General features: G+C 32.3%; 1 protein-coding gene across 1 annotated transcript; it reads left to right on the plus strand.

The window, feature by feature from the left end:
• Positions 1–667: 667 nt before the first annotated feature.
• Positions 668–12,564, plus strand: LOC148282361 (ankyrin repeat and LEM domain-containing protein 2-like). Its single transcript, XM_088225219.1, has 6 exons — positions 668–1,205; positions 5,739–5,933; positions 8,123–8,307; positions 9,756–9,893; positions 10,825–10,998; positions 12,338–12,564. The coding sequence occupies exons 1-6, from the start codon at positions 962–964 to the stop codon at positions 12,551–12,553; spliced, it is 1,152 nt and encodes a 383-aa protein (XP_088081345.1). The 5' UTR covers positions 668–961; the 3' UTR covers positions 12,554–12,564.
• The last annotated feature ends 20 nt before the right edge of the window (positions 12,565–12,584 follow it).

Consider the following 12,584-nt stretch of genomic DNA (forward strand, 5'->3'; position numbering starts at 1 on the left):
TAATAATTAAATGAGAGTAAGATTAAAACGCGTCTTGCAGCTACGGAACGCATGGAAGTTTAAAAATCTAGCCCCTACTTACATTGCACAAAAGATAACTAAGAAGAGTTTTAATTTTATGATCAATTATTTTCTAATAGAATCCAAATTACCACAGCCATAAATTAAGAATAGCTATAGGGCACACGGGTGGTTGAAAATCTAGGCCCTATTTCCAGCATAAGTTTTCATTAAAAATAATTTTATATTTATTTTATTTATATAATATGAAAGCTATAATATTTCTAAAAGTCTTGCAGCTACGAAGGCTACAGAAAAGTGAAATTCTTAAAAAGTTTACAAGAAAAAAAAACATTGAGAAAAAAGTAATAAGTTTGGCGAGTGTACATATGATGCACAAAAAATACTTTTCGGCATTGCTACTAATTTCTATTCAACTCCTGAATTACGATTTCGCACTGTTTTCATTGATTTAGTATCATTTTATGCGTCACATTTCCTTAGTGTAGATTTGGGTTTCAGCGTTTACGTAAAGTAAAAAGTAAAAAGCATTCGATGTGACAACGTCGCATCAGCTGTGGCCGCCATTTTAAGAGGAACCGCATAAAAAAATCGAAAAAATGAAAACCATTTCTATGAATGCAGACAATGTTACAAATTCTTTTTTACATAGTGTAATTGTTATGGAACTAAACGGACTTTCTGCGATGTGTCGTTTAAAATAAAACTGACAAACTGTTTTATTTCTAGTTTCGAGGCAAAGGCAGGGCGCAGACGGTTTGTGCCAATTTGTGAACGTCTGCCATAATATTTTCGTAACGTTTGTTTTGTTTTAAATTAAAACGCACGCGATTGCATGACGATTCGTCTCTGACGTTTAGCTTTTGCGTCCCTGTGTTTACATATTTCGAACAAAGCGTTTGTTTATCATTGCTCGTGTTTTTGTAAATATTTCTGTATTATGTCGGGTAGTGCCGGGGATGAGCAGCTTGCCCCGGAGGGTAGTGAAGACAACAGTCTATCAGTTTCTCCCACACAGAAGCCCGTGGGATTTTTTACGCGTTTGCTATCATTCAGTCCAAAGGCTGGTTTGCTCTCATTCAGTCCACTCGGGCCTAATCCAGCTCTAAAATCCCCTCAAAGTGAAGATCCTTCACAAGTATACTATGGAGTCTACATCCCCTGCGAGAATAGAATTGGAGAAGGTAATAATAATCTTATTAATAGATTTTTTTACAATATTATTGTGTCAAAATTTGTGTAGTAAAGTTTTATATTTTTAAGGGATTTATCTGAACAAATACAGGATATGTTTTGAGAAGAGAACATGGAGTTCTAGTTTTATGAGGACATTTTAGTTTGAAATTCAAGGTATATAATATGGATGCTCCATAATGAGAATTGTGAATGGTACAGTCTGTAAAGTGATAACTTTGTAACGCGGATATACTAACAAGCTTTGTAAACGCCTGGAATTACATATATATCATAATATCAAAACTCCATCTCTGTTAGTGATTTTTTCTGTATAAAAGAAAAAATGCAGGAACATTGGGAGGATCATTACTGCGCTTCTCCTACAAGCAACATCACTAAAATGTTTTTCCCAACGCTGGCAGATGCAGCTAACTCCCGTCGTCATCACCAACCCCGAGATCATACAAATCTTTACCTGACATGGAGATATGAGGAGTTACCTACATAGGTTTAAAATAAGGAATTATGACTTTTGCCCATGCGATAATATCTCCTTACAGAGCATCAAACATCGGTCATTTCAATGTTGGTTTTCCAGCTTGCAACGCCATGATCTCGAAGCGGAATGCAGGAAAGATGGAATATCACATTGTTATTGAAAGTAGTTACCAAACGCCATTTTCAAAAAAATAAAGAAAAATACTTGAGTTCTTAAAGTCGTAAGTAACTTGTGCTGGAAAAATGGAAATCGAGTTGTAGTAGAGTGGGATTTTAATCTGGGACCTTTGGTCCGTGAGTCCACAATACCACGGGACCGCAACCCATTGTTCTTGGACTTTGCAACGATGGTTATTCAACGCATTAAAGTAATTAACCAGAATTGATGATCACTCTTCCCATTGCAAAGAGTATAAATAGTAAATTTTTTCACAGAACCATAGTCTTGTAGTACATGACGCATAACGTTGCTTTAGTTCGTTTTTGTCCAACAGACCATTTTTAACAAAATTGAGTTAAGTGTACGGGAGTTCTGAGAAAGTCTTTATTTTATAAAATTCAAATGAAAAAAAAAATGTTTTAAGGGCTTTTTTAATAAATTTTGTCTTGAGTTGTGGTCATTATTTATGCCTATTTAGTAAAAAAAAAAGCTTTACAGCTCTTTTTTGCAGATTTGTGTGTTGGTTTGTTGAACAAAAACGAACTGAAGCGACGATAAGGCTACCAACTACAGGCGTTCAAATATATTTTTTTTAAATATATAAATTAACTCGATAAACACAAAATGATTTAGTCTGCATATTTTATAGGTTATAAACAAACGCATTCATACAGTTAATGTGTTTACAATATATTGACTCATTATCAATATGATCCTTGACAAAATTTTCTTATCAAAAAATCCGGATTTTGTTTATAATGTGCTAATAATCACAACAATGTTATCTATTATTATTTATATTTAAATGAATAAATATCATAATCTTCTTTTATCTGCACCAAATGGTGCGTAGTACACCGCCCTGGACGGTACAGAGAATATGTTTCAATTTATAGCAAATTTTCGTTGTACAAAAAAAATATTTTAAAAATATACCAAAATCTCTTATTAAATGGTGCAAAAAATGAATAAAATAAAATTGTATGTTTATTTAACAATGCTTAGTAGTAATATACTATTATATTTAACAATATATTGTTAAGTATCCCCGGCACGGGTAACCCCAGTGAGGTCACATTATTTTTATTATTAATTATAGTTTGTAAGACAAAAAATATGAATAAATAAATATGTTGAGTCCATCCAAATTTTTATAGACAAGAAGTGGATTCAACCCTCTTGGTAGTTATTAATATTTATTTATTACAACAGAGATGAAGAACATTTTGTAATAGGTAATATAGAAGTCTAGGCATTTAAAAGGCTTATGACCTGTCTGTGGCTGGTTGGAGTGGCCACTTTAATATCAATAACTCTTAAAGGGATTGAATCCAGTTCTTGTCTACAAAAAATCGATGGATTTAAAGTATTTATGATAAAACCAGCTAGTTCAAAAAGAAGTATAAAAATTGAAAAATATTTTCAGGCATTGCCTAGTATGTAGGTGAAATAATTCGGTCAGGATGTCACCCGCATCAATAAAGGTTTCAGCTCTTTAACTTTACAAAGATCAACAGGTGGAGGAATTGAAGGAACATAGATGTTCAAACATTGTCTGAATGGTGAATGTTTGTCTGAAAGTGGCCACTTAAACCAGCCAATGGCAGGTCATAAACCCTGTAAATGCCTAGACTTCCAAAAAAGGTTCTTCATCTCTATTGTAATATATTAGGAATATTATACTATTCGTTTTTTTTATTTGAATGAAAATATTACTCATCATAATCATTCCCTTTCAGCACCTACTGTTTCATAGGGTACTACATTGGCACACCAATCGCATCATATCTTAATATTTTTTTGTTACATGAAGGTAAGATGATCAGTCTCACGCTTCCGGTGCCAGTCCAGGGACTATGCAATATTCCAATGTGAAAGCATCTTTTTAAATAAATATTTTTAAGTCACCTATGTCGGGAATCGAACCCTAGTCACGTCAAACGCTACGCTCAGGCTTTGGACATCTTGAGCGATGAATGTGATGTTTTACCAAATGTGCGTAAACGGGCATGTCTATTGTCTGATAGTGAATAATCTTTGTTAGGATTTTAAAAGTATTTGGTTGTCATGTTCTATTATTCAATAAAATTAAGGAACAATAAATAGACAATCAATTTTTTTTGAAATTCCAAATTAATTTTCAAGCAACTAAATCTATTCATATTGTTTTTTAAGCCCCTTTTCACTCGTTTAAAATAGGAAAAATATTGTTTGATTTCGGGAAAATATTGTTTGAACTAGGTAATCGCAAGCGCCCAAAAGTTATCTATGAGAATTTCAGTAATATTTGCACATTTATTTTCATACTTATAATTTTTTTTTAAATAAAATAAATATTCTTCTTAAATTTTCAAGTTATTCGCCGCATCCGCTTAGGTGTAATAAATAAATGAATATTACAAAAGAGATGGAGAACATATACATAAGATGAATGTTAAAGAAAGTCAATTTGGACACAATCAGACAATACCAGAGAAAAAGTAAAGATCAGACTCCCATTTGGAAAGAAGGCGAACTCACAAAATTAAATTTTATGCAAGGCGGTGAAAAAAATTTATCACAAAATGGGAAAAACATTTATGAAGAAAAAAAAATCTGAATTCAAACTTATCGTGACATCTATGTGTTGGAATAATTTATAAATAGTATATATTTTTTTTATTTATTAATAAAACATATAAGACATGAATATCATGATATTATATTCCCAGGAGTTGTACGAGAAAACTCATTTGGGACGGTACATAAAAAAAAATAGTACATTTCTTGTAACAATACATAGTATACATTTAAACAATAAAAATTTAAACAAATTTTAACAATCTATGAACTTAATATTAAAAAAGGAAAGAAAACATTTAAACAATCTGTGAACTTAATATTAAAGAAGAAAATAAAAACATTCAAACAATCTGTGAACTTAATATTAAAAAAGAAAAGAAAAACATTTAAACATTCTGTGAAATAAATATTAAAAAAGAAAATAAAAACATTTAAACATTCTGTGAACTTAATATTAAAAAAAGAAAAGAAAAACATTTAAACCTAAAACACAATATATAGACTATTCACAGAAACTGAGCTAAAAACTATCACTTTCAAAAAGATTCAAGAAATAGGTCTTCATTTCTGGTCTTTGAGATTTACCACTCGACATTTCATTTTTAAGGTCATCAGGCAGTTTATTAAATTGTATACGACCAATGTATTCCAGAGACCTTTTGCCGAACTTCGTGGAACAAAATTTAGAAATGTGAAGATTTTTTGCATGTCGTGTATTATAGTTGTGAATTTCATGATTAAATGTAAGTTTTAAATTTGTGTGAGCAGAAAAGTTTATGATGTTTGAAATAGTGTTAGTGATGTCATACAGTGCCATTACCTTGAAAGGAAGTATTTTTGTGTTACGATAAATATCCTTGACATGGGAATCCCATTTCAAACCAAGAATGCTTCTCAGAGCTCGGTTTTGAAGAACTTGAATCTCAGAGATCTGGTTTTTGTTAGCGAAACCCCAAATACAGCATAAATAGGATAGGTGAGAATGTATCATAGCGTTTATCATGTCATTTTTAGAGCACACATAAGAATGTTCACGTGTGTACTATTTCAAGATTTAAAATAAAATTAATTAAACATTGCTTTTTAATGTAATACACAATTTTATTGTAGCACAATTATTAGAATGTCAGAATGTTGAAAAAACACATTGTCAGAATAATGAATGTAACAAAGTGTATAAAGTGAAGACTTAAACCAGCCAAAGACAAGTCATAAGCCCTGTAAATGCGTAGACTTCCATATTCCTTTCTCAAAATTGTTTTCCGTCTGCTGTACCAATATAACATGATAATTATGTTCACTAACAATTTATTTTTTTCAGAAGCAAATGAGCTGCACGTGTACACTGATAGAGTGGCTGCCCTTAAAGTTGCTAAGAAATACAAGGAAGCTCGATTTAAGGCCCTTCGGAATAGAAGGGAAGCTGTTGTCTTCGCCCTGAGGGGGGCGGAACCTTCCTCGGACAAAACTAACCAAAGTATCGGTGACAGTCTCCTGGTCGATGCCAACAATGACGGTAGTTAAGCTATGCTTTCTAAATGAAATTCATTTAAATCTGTAAAATTTATCTTGAAAAAATGATTGATTTTAACTATTAAAAGACTGTGCTAAAAATCCCTATGGAAACGGTGCCGTAATATTGTGTTATGTTAAGCAAATGACGAGATATTTTTAAACACAGATATTTAAAAACAAAAAAATAATACACACATAATATGCTGTTTAATAATCTATTTTCCACAATTTATAAAAATAATTATCTAACTTAGGCCCGTTAGAGCAAAATACGGCTTCATTATTTAAAAAAAATAAGAGAGATACTGTATATTTTTTTGTAATTTATATTTTACATTGAAAATATTTATTAATCGAAAAAAAAACACATTTTTGTAAGGCGTCACATCCCTTTATGTACAAAATATTTTTTTTCTTTTACATAATGGGAAACATTAATATAAATGTATCAGTTAAATTTATATAAACATTTGTATTTCTTTGTAATCTTAGAGTAATAACACCCACTGGCTAATATAGTCGCCCATACGAAGAAAAACCATTATATAATTATTAACCACGAAGTTAGCCACAGATTACAGCAATACAACTGGCTGTAGGGACTCGGTTTAAGAATTGCAAGCGCAAACTAAAACTGTCTGCTACACGTTTGTTGTTTGTCTAAAAACCAAACCAAAAATTTGGAATTCTTTTGTTCTATGCAATAGAGCTAAAGGGCTTCTCTAGTCAAGTATTACTCTGAGTTTGTTGTACTAAAAAAAAAGATATATACAGGGTGTTCTTTAAACCCTGTCACATCCGAAACCACGATGATCAGTATGACCAAGAAGACATATTGGCACATTAAAATAATTTTTTAGAACTAATAAAATTTACAAAAATAAAATATTAAAAAAAACAAATGGTTGCTTACTTCTGCAAGGGAGAAGCGAGGAGAGGGGAGGGAAGAGTCTGATACACCGTTAACTGCTCGGCCGTGCCCCCCTCGCTTCTCCCCTGCAGAAGTAAGCAACCATTTGTTTTTTTTAATATTTTATTTTTGTAAATTTTATTAGTTCTAAAAATTTATTTTAATGTGTCAATATGTCTTCTTGGTCATACTGGTTTCGGATGTGACAGGGTTTAAAGAACACCCTGTTTATGTGTATCTTAGAAGATAAAGCACGGGAGTCCACTTTTTTGCTGTTTTGAAGCTAAAATTCAGAAATTATCGCAATAAGCCATTTTACATGTGAATAAAACACCGATGGCCGCTTTCATCATAAAAATGCATTTTCAAGTTGAAATAAAAATCTTAAGTTTACTTTGTTTCAATGCAAAAGACATCAATAGTCCCAGATATACTGTTTTAATATTTATCCACTATTATTATCAAAATAATCATTTTCTTACATTAAAAGTTGCTTATGAAATTCCCATTTGGTTCAAAAGTTATGATCTTTTGGAAATGGAAAAATCCCTAAATCTTGTTTCCTGAACATTTCATTCAATGTGACTCCCGTGGTTTTAAGTTACAGATGTAAGGTTTTAAGTTATAGATATAAGTCTTGTATTCTGTGTAGACTTATGTGATATCATAGCCACACAAGAGCTCATAAATAATAAATAATGACTATATAATCTATAATTACATAAATTAAAATGCAAGTGATGTGGCAATGACTGAAAAAATTTTGTACTTCTTTTTATACCATTTACTTTAATCAACAATATTTTGAGTATGTTCATACGTTTGTATACATGGCTGGATTTCACTCAGTAGATATTTATCAAGATAATGTCACACAGTGACAGGTCATAGGCCCTGTAAATACCTAAACTTCCATATAACCTTTTAAAAACATGTTTTCCCTCTCTGTTGCAACAAATTTGAATCTTGATAACTTCCTTAACTTGGGAGTGAAATCCCTTATCTACAAACTTTTAGACATAATTGCCTAGCTATGTACTCTTGTAAGCTGTGCAAAGTTTCTAATAAAAAATATGTAAATATGGTTGAATGTATAATTAAATAAATAAATACTAAAAACATTGTTGATGTGTTTTTTACCTGCATTTGATTTCCGTAAAGAAATAGCAATTTTTTATGTAAATCAGTTGTAATTTGGTTATATTTATTTGAAAAAGATTTAATTTAAGTGAAAAACCTGTACATATTTTGAATTCTATTAATGATTGAAATTTTTCCAGCCATGCAGCCCGTTTCCCAGCTCGCTGGAGGCGAGAAGCCATCGCAGTTCAAAGGGCCAAAGTGTCAAGATATGATCCAATTCCGGAAGCTGATAGAATCTGGGGACGTGGAGGAAGTACGGAGTACGGTGTGGGGCAACCCACGATACCTGGTCAGCAGTGGAGACACTCCCTCAATACTTCGGGTGAGTTCTGTATAGAGCTATATTATTTATTTACGGACTGATCTGTCCGTTACGATAAATACATAAAAAAATTGTACACATGTACAATAAAAACTAAACTAAAACTAAAGAAAATTAAAGCTACCACAAAAAAAATAGTAATAACTACTCTGAGACAAGATCTGGTTTATTTTAGTGATATAAAAAAAATGCTATTTGATTTTTTTTTTTGCACCACTACAGGCCCGGAGGCCCAATTACAGTGGTAAATTACCCAGGCACGAGAAAAAAATAATTTCTGTGTTCTTACCGGGAATCGAACAACATCTTGAGTTTGTCCAAATTTTTGTAGATAAATAGATGTTCAAACATAGGGAGAATGGCGAAAGCCAATGAAAATATGCTTAACTGCCGATTGCGTACAGACAATTATGTCCAATTATGACAATTATCCATATTATCATTACTGGGGCAGGTAAAATTCCATACTCCGACTCGTAGATTGAGAAACAATTTTTATTTATTTATTTAATGCACAAAATACACAATTTTACATAGACACAATTATATGTTTTTTATATCCCGACTTGTTAGAAAATTCCGTGTTAAGTCAGGACTCTTCGATATATAAATCAAAAATATTTATTTACATATTAAAACAATATACAGGTAATCAAAACAATATGCAAAATAATCAAAACAGTATACAAAATATACAAAATAATAATAGAAAAATAAAAATAATAAAAATTTATAATACATGTCGAAAATGGAATCAAAAGTTATATAATAATACGAATGACAGTGATGACATACACATATACGATATACGTATATGGATAATAATGAAAACAGCAGCGATGTTATGCATTTATTCCCGAAGCAATCTCATACAATGAAGTGCTATTCATCGATCAGCCTAGAACAAACTATGGCCCCAATTCTCCAATGACCCGCCTTTGTCAAATTCTTAAATCGAGACAAGATCTGGACTTTTTTGGTTTAAGTTTACAACAATTTAAACGAGCACTAAATAATCCAGATAGAAATAGTCCAGATCTTGTCTCGATGTTCCGTATATTTGTCAATGCTTCTTTTCTTATTTTTTTTATGTTTTCAACTGTTCTTATATTGTAATATTTATCCCTGTAAATTGTATAAATGGACAATGTCCGTAAAGAAATAAATAAGTCAAGCAATTCTGGCTTACATTTGTACGGCTTTTGGGTGCGTAAAACAGTGAATATACAAACTTTGTATTTATGATTAAAATTTTATTATTATTATTAGTTTTAGCATCATTCAATAAAAACACATCTAATGAAAAAGTCCTGCTTTAACACAGGAAATTCCAAGCTAGTCAGGACCTGACCAAACAGTAAAATAATTAAATATTTCTGTCCCGGGTCACAGTACATATTTTGCAGATGTAATTAATATTTTATTTGTTGTGTATTTTGTTCCCACAGGAAGGCTCTAGATACAATTCCCTCCACATAGCAGTGAGGTCCTCTAATGCCCTCATGTGCGACTGTCTTCTCTCCACAATTAGTGATCCTCATTTCATACAATTACTGTATGGTGATGAGAATATAGAGAGCTCGAAGGTAAGTTATGTTTAAATTATTTTTAATTTTTTAATTCTTCAGAAGAAAGGTGGTTTGACTTTTCTTCATACAGACGTATTCCTGTATTTCCTCCCTGGATTATGGCACTAGAGCAGTGTTTTTTTAAGATACAATAGATATTTACCATTAGCGTGTCCTTATCGTTTCATTTTTTTGATAAATTATTTCTTACGAAAGATGGGACCATACATAAACCCTTAAAAACGCCCAGTTTTATCTGCCGTCTTCAGAAGTACGGTAAACGAATGTGATAACTGTTTTTGAAAAAAGCAAAAAATACCGACAAAGAAAATTTAATTCTTTTTTTTTTTAAATAAATATTTGCGTTCTTATGATTTACCTAAATATTTAATTTTGAGGGCCGTTTTCAACGAGTTGTAGATAACTCACTATTAGAAAATGGAATCAAGTTAGGGTAGAGTGGGATTCGAACCACGGACCTTTCGTCAGTGAGTCCGAGACACTAGTCACGAGACCACAACCCGATAATTCTAATACTCTTTCTTAAAAAAACCAACCAAATCAACTCAGTTTTGGGGTGTGGAAAATGGGACAGCAAAACATCAATTTTGTAAATTTTTTGAGGTATTTGTGAGAGAGTGACAGTAAAACAATGTTCAAATACCTATTCATCGAATTTTTCACCCCCTGTCTACCCTTTTAATTCACCCTTTCGGTCTGTCTTTTTCGACCGGGTTACGCCGAGTTTGTAACAGTTTATTTGAGTTTTATAGTCCCAACTCAACACAGGACTTTTAGTCCCACGGAGTTGGGACTTATGTCTCAAAAAATGTGTAATAAACGGGTCTTTAAGTAAATAAATAAACCGATACTACAACAAAGATGAAGAATATTCTTGAGAAGGAATATGGAAGTTTTAGCATTTACATGGATAATTTTTTTCTTTCAGACGAGAGCTGGTGTGTTGTTAGATCTATACTTGAACATGCCAGATAAAGCAATGAATGAGACGCCACTCCATTTTGCTGTCAAATACGGTGCTAAGGAAATAGTAGACTTACTAGTGTCCTTTCCGCAGTGCAGCCTTAATGTGAAGAACAAGTTTGGAGATCTGCCTAAAAACGTATGAATAGTAATATTTTGTTTTATTTTGCATTATATCGTTGTGTTTCTGGCACAAGTTGGTAACCAACATTACACTAGTCGTAAGATGTTGCACTTTTAAAGTTGAAAGCTTATCCCAAATCCACAATTCAAATAATGGGATATGCTAAGACCACCATAAGTGCTGCAAATATAAAATTTTGTTTTATGTTTATATTTATGTTTATGTTTATATGGTAGAATTGGCTCTGCACTATGTAGCCATTTTACTGGAATAAAAAAAATAAAATAATAAAATAAAATAAAACCAGGAGTAGAATATTACAAACCATTAATTTTTGTACAGGGTGGGCCATCTAGTGGTTTGCTTTTAAATTATAGGGTACGGCAACACTGGAGTGACCGATTTTCTTGAAATTTGGACAACTCGTCAGTCTGATATTCCGCTGCACGAAATAAACATGTTTTCACTTGAGGAGCGTTTCGAAATATTAAAAACTTATTTTCAACGTCAGTGTTGTGTAGCCGAAACCATGCGATTTAAAAAATAAATATGGATTGTGAAAAAGCGCCAAGCGGAACCGCTGTAGTGAAATTGGTGAAGGAAGTTCGGGAGACAGGCTTGCTATCGGATAACAGAAGTGGTCCCGAGCTCGGACATTGCGCACGCCGAGACAGAATCCATCGACCTCAACTGGCCATTAGTCGCACCAGCCTGAGGAGAATACTGCACAAAGACCTCGGATTATTCGCCTACAAGGTCCAGATGACTCAGGAGTTTAAAGCAAAAGACCATCCGCTTCGATTCACTATGTGGGGCCCAGACTAGCTCAATAATGACATGGACAAAGAGGAAATTACATTTGTGGAGCAGGTATTTTAAAATTGGTTTGGCCGAATGATGCAATCCATTTTACTTCTACCTACCTCCACTATCCATTTTTTAATAGCAATTTTAAACATTTTCTCATTACTAATTGTTTTAGTATATAAATAGGATAGGTATTCTTGTATAAAAATCAATTCGGGATGAAATTATTTACTTTATGTTGTATATTCATTTTATTAATAGTATAACATGATAACAAAATACTATCACTAGCATATATTATACTCCTATGTAGTAGGTATGGGCGATGCAGGGAATTTAAAAAAGAAATTGCAGTGTTTTATTACTTTTACGCATTTTCAAATTAATGTTTATTTTATTTATTTTTTCCTTAATTTTTGCATTGTGTTATTTCAAAACTGTGTGAAAACAGGTCCTAGTGTAATTTATTTTATCCTTTGTGAACTGAAAAAATGTAGTGTTAATTATTTCTTAGCAATTCACTAAAATATTAAATAAATATTTTCAGATAATATGTCAGCGCGCCGAAAGCAACAATACTGCGCTCATTTCCGAGATAAGCCACATGCTGAGAGAGAGATACTACGTTCCTGTTCTGCACAGCGAGGATATCACCCGCCAGCCGGTTATCGGAGAACCATTCTCTCCTGCAGTTCCTCCTGTATGTCTCCCATTTGGGTTATTTGTTTATTTCATATTTTGTATATTTTACTTGGCAACTTAATCGCTACACAGCTTGGCCACCGCATACCACA

This window comes from Micrasema longulum, unplaced genomic scaffold (assembly GCF_059751315.1).
Source record: "Micrasema longulum isolate JH-2025_06_02 unplaced genomic scaffold, ASM5975131v1 h1tg000335l, whole genome shotgun sequence".
NCBI lineage: Eukaryota > Metazoa > Arthropoda > Insecta > Trichoptera > Brachycentridae > Micrasema > Micrasema longulum.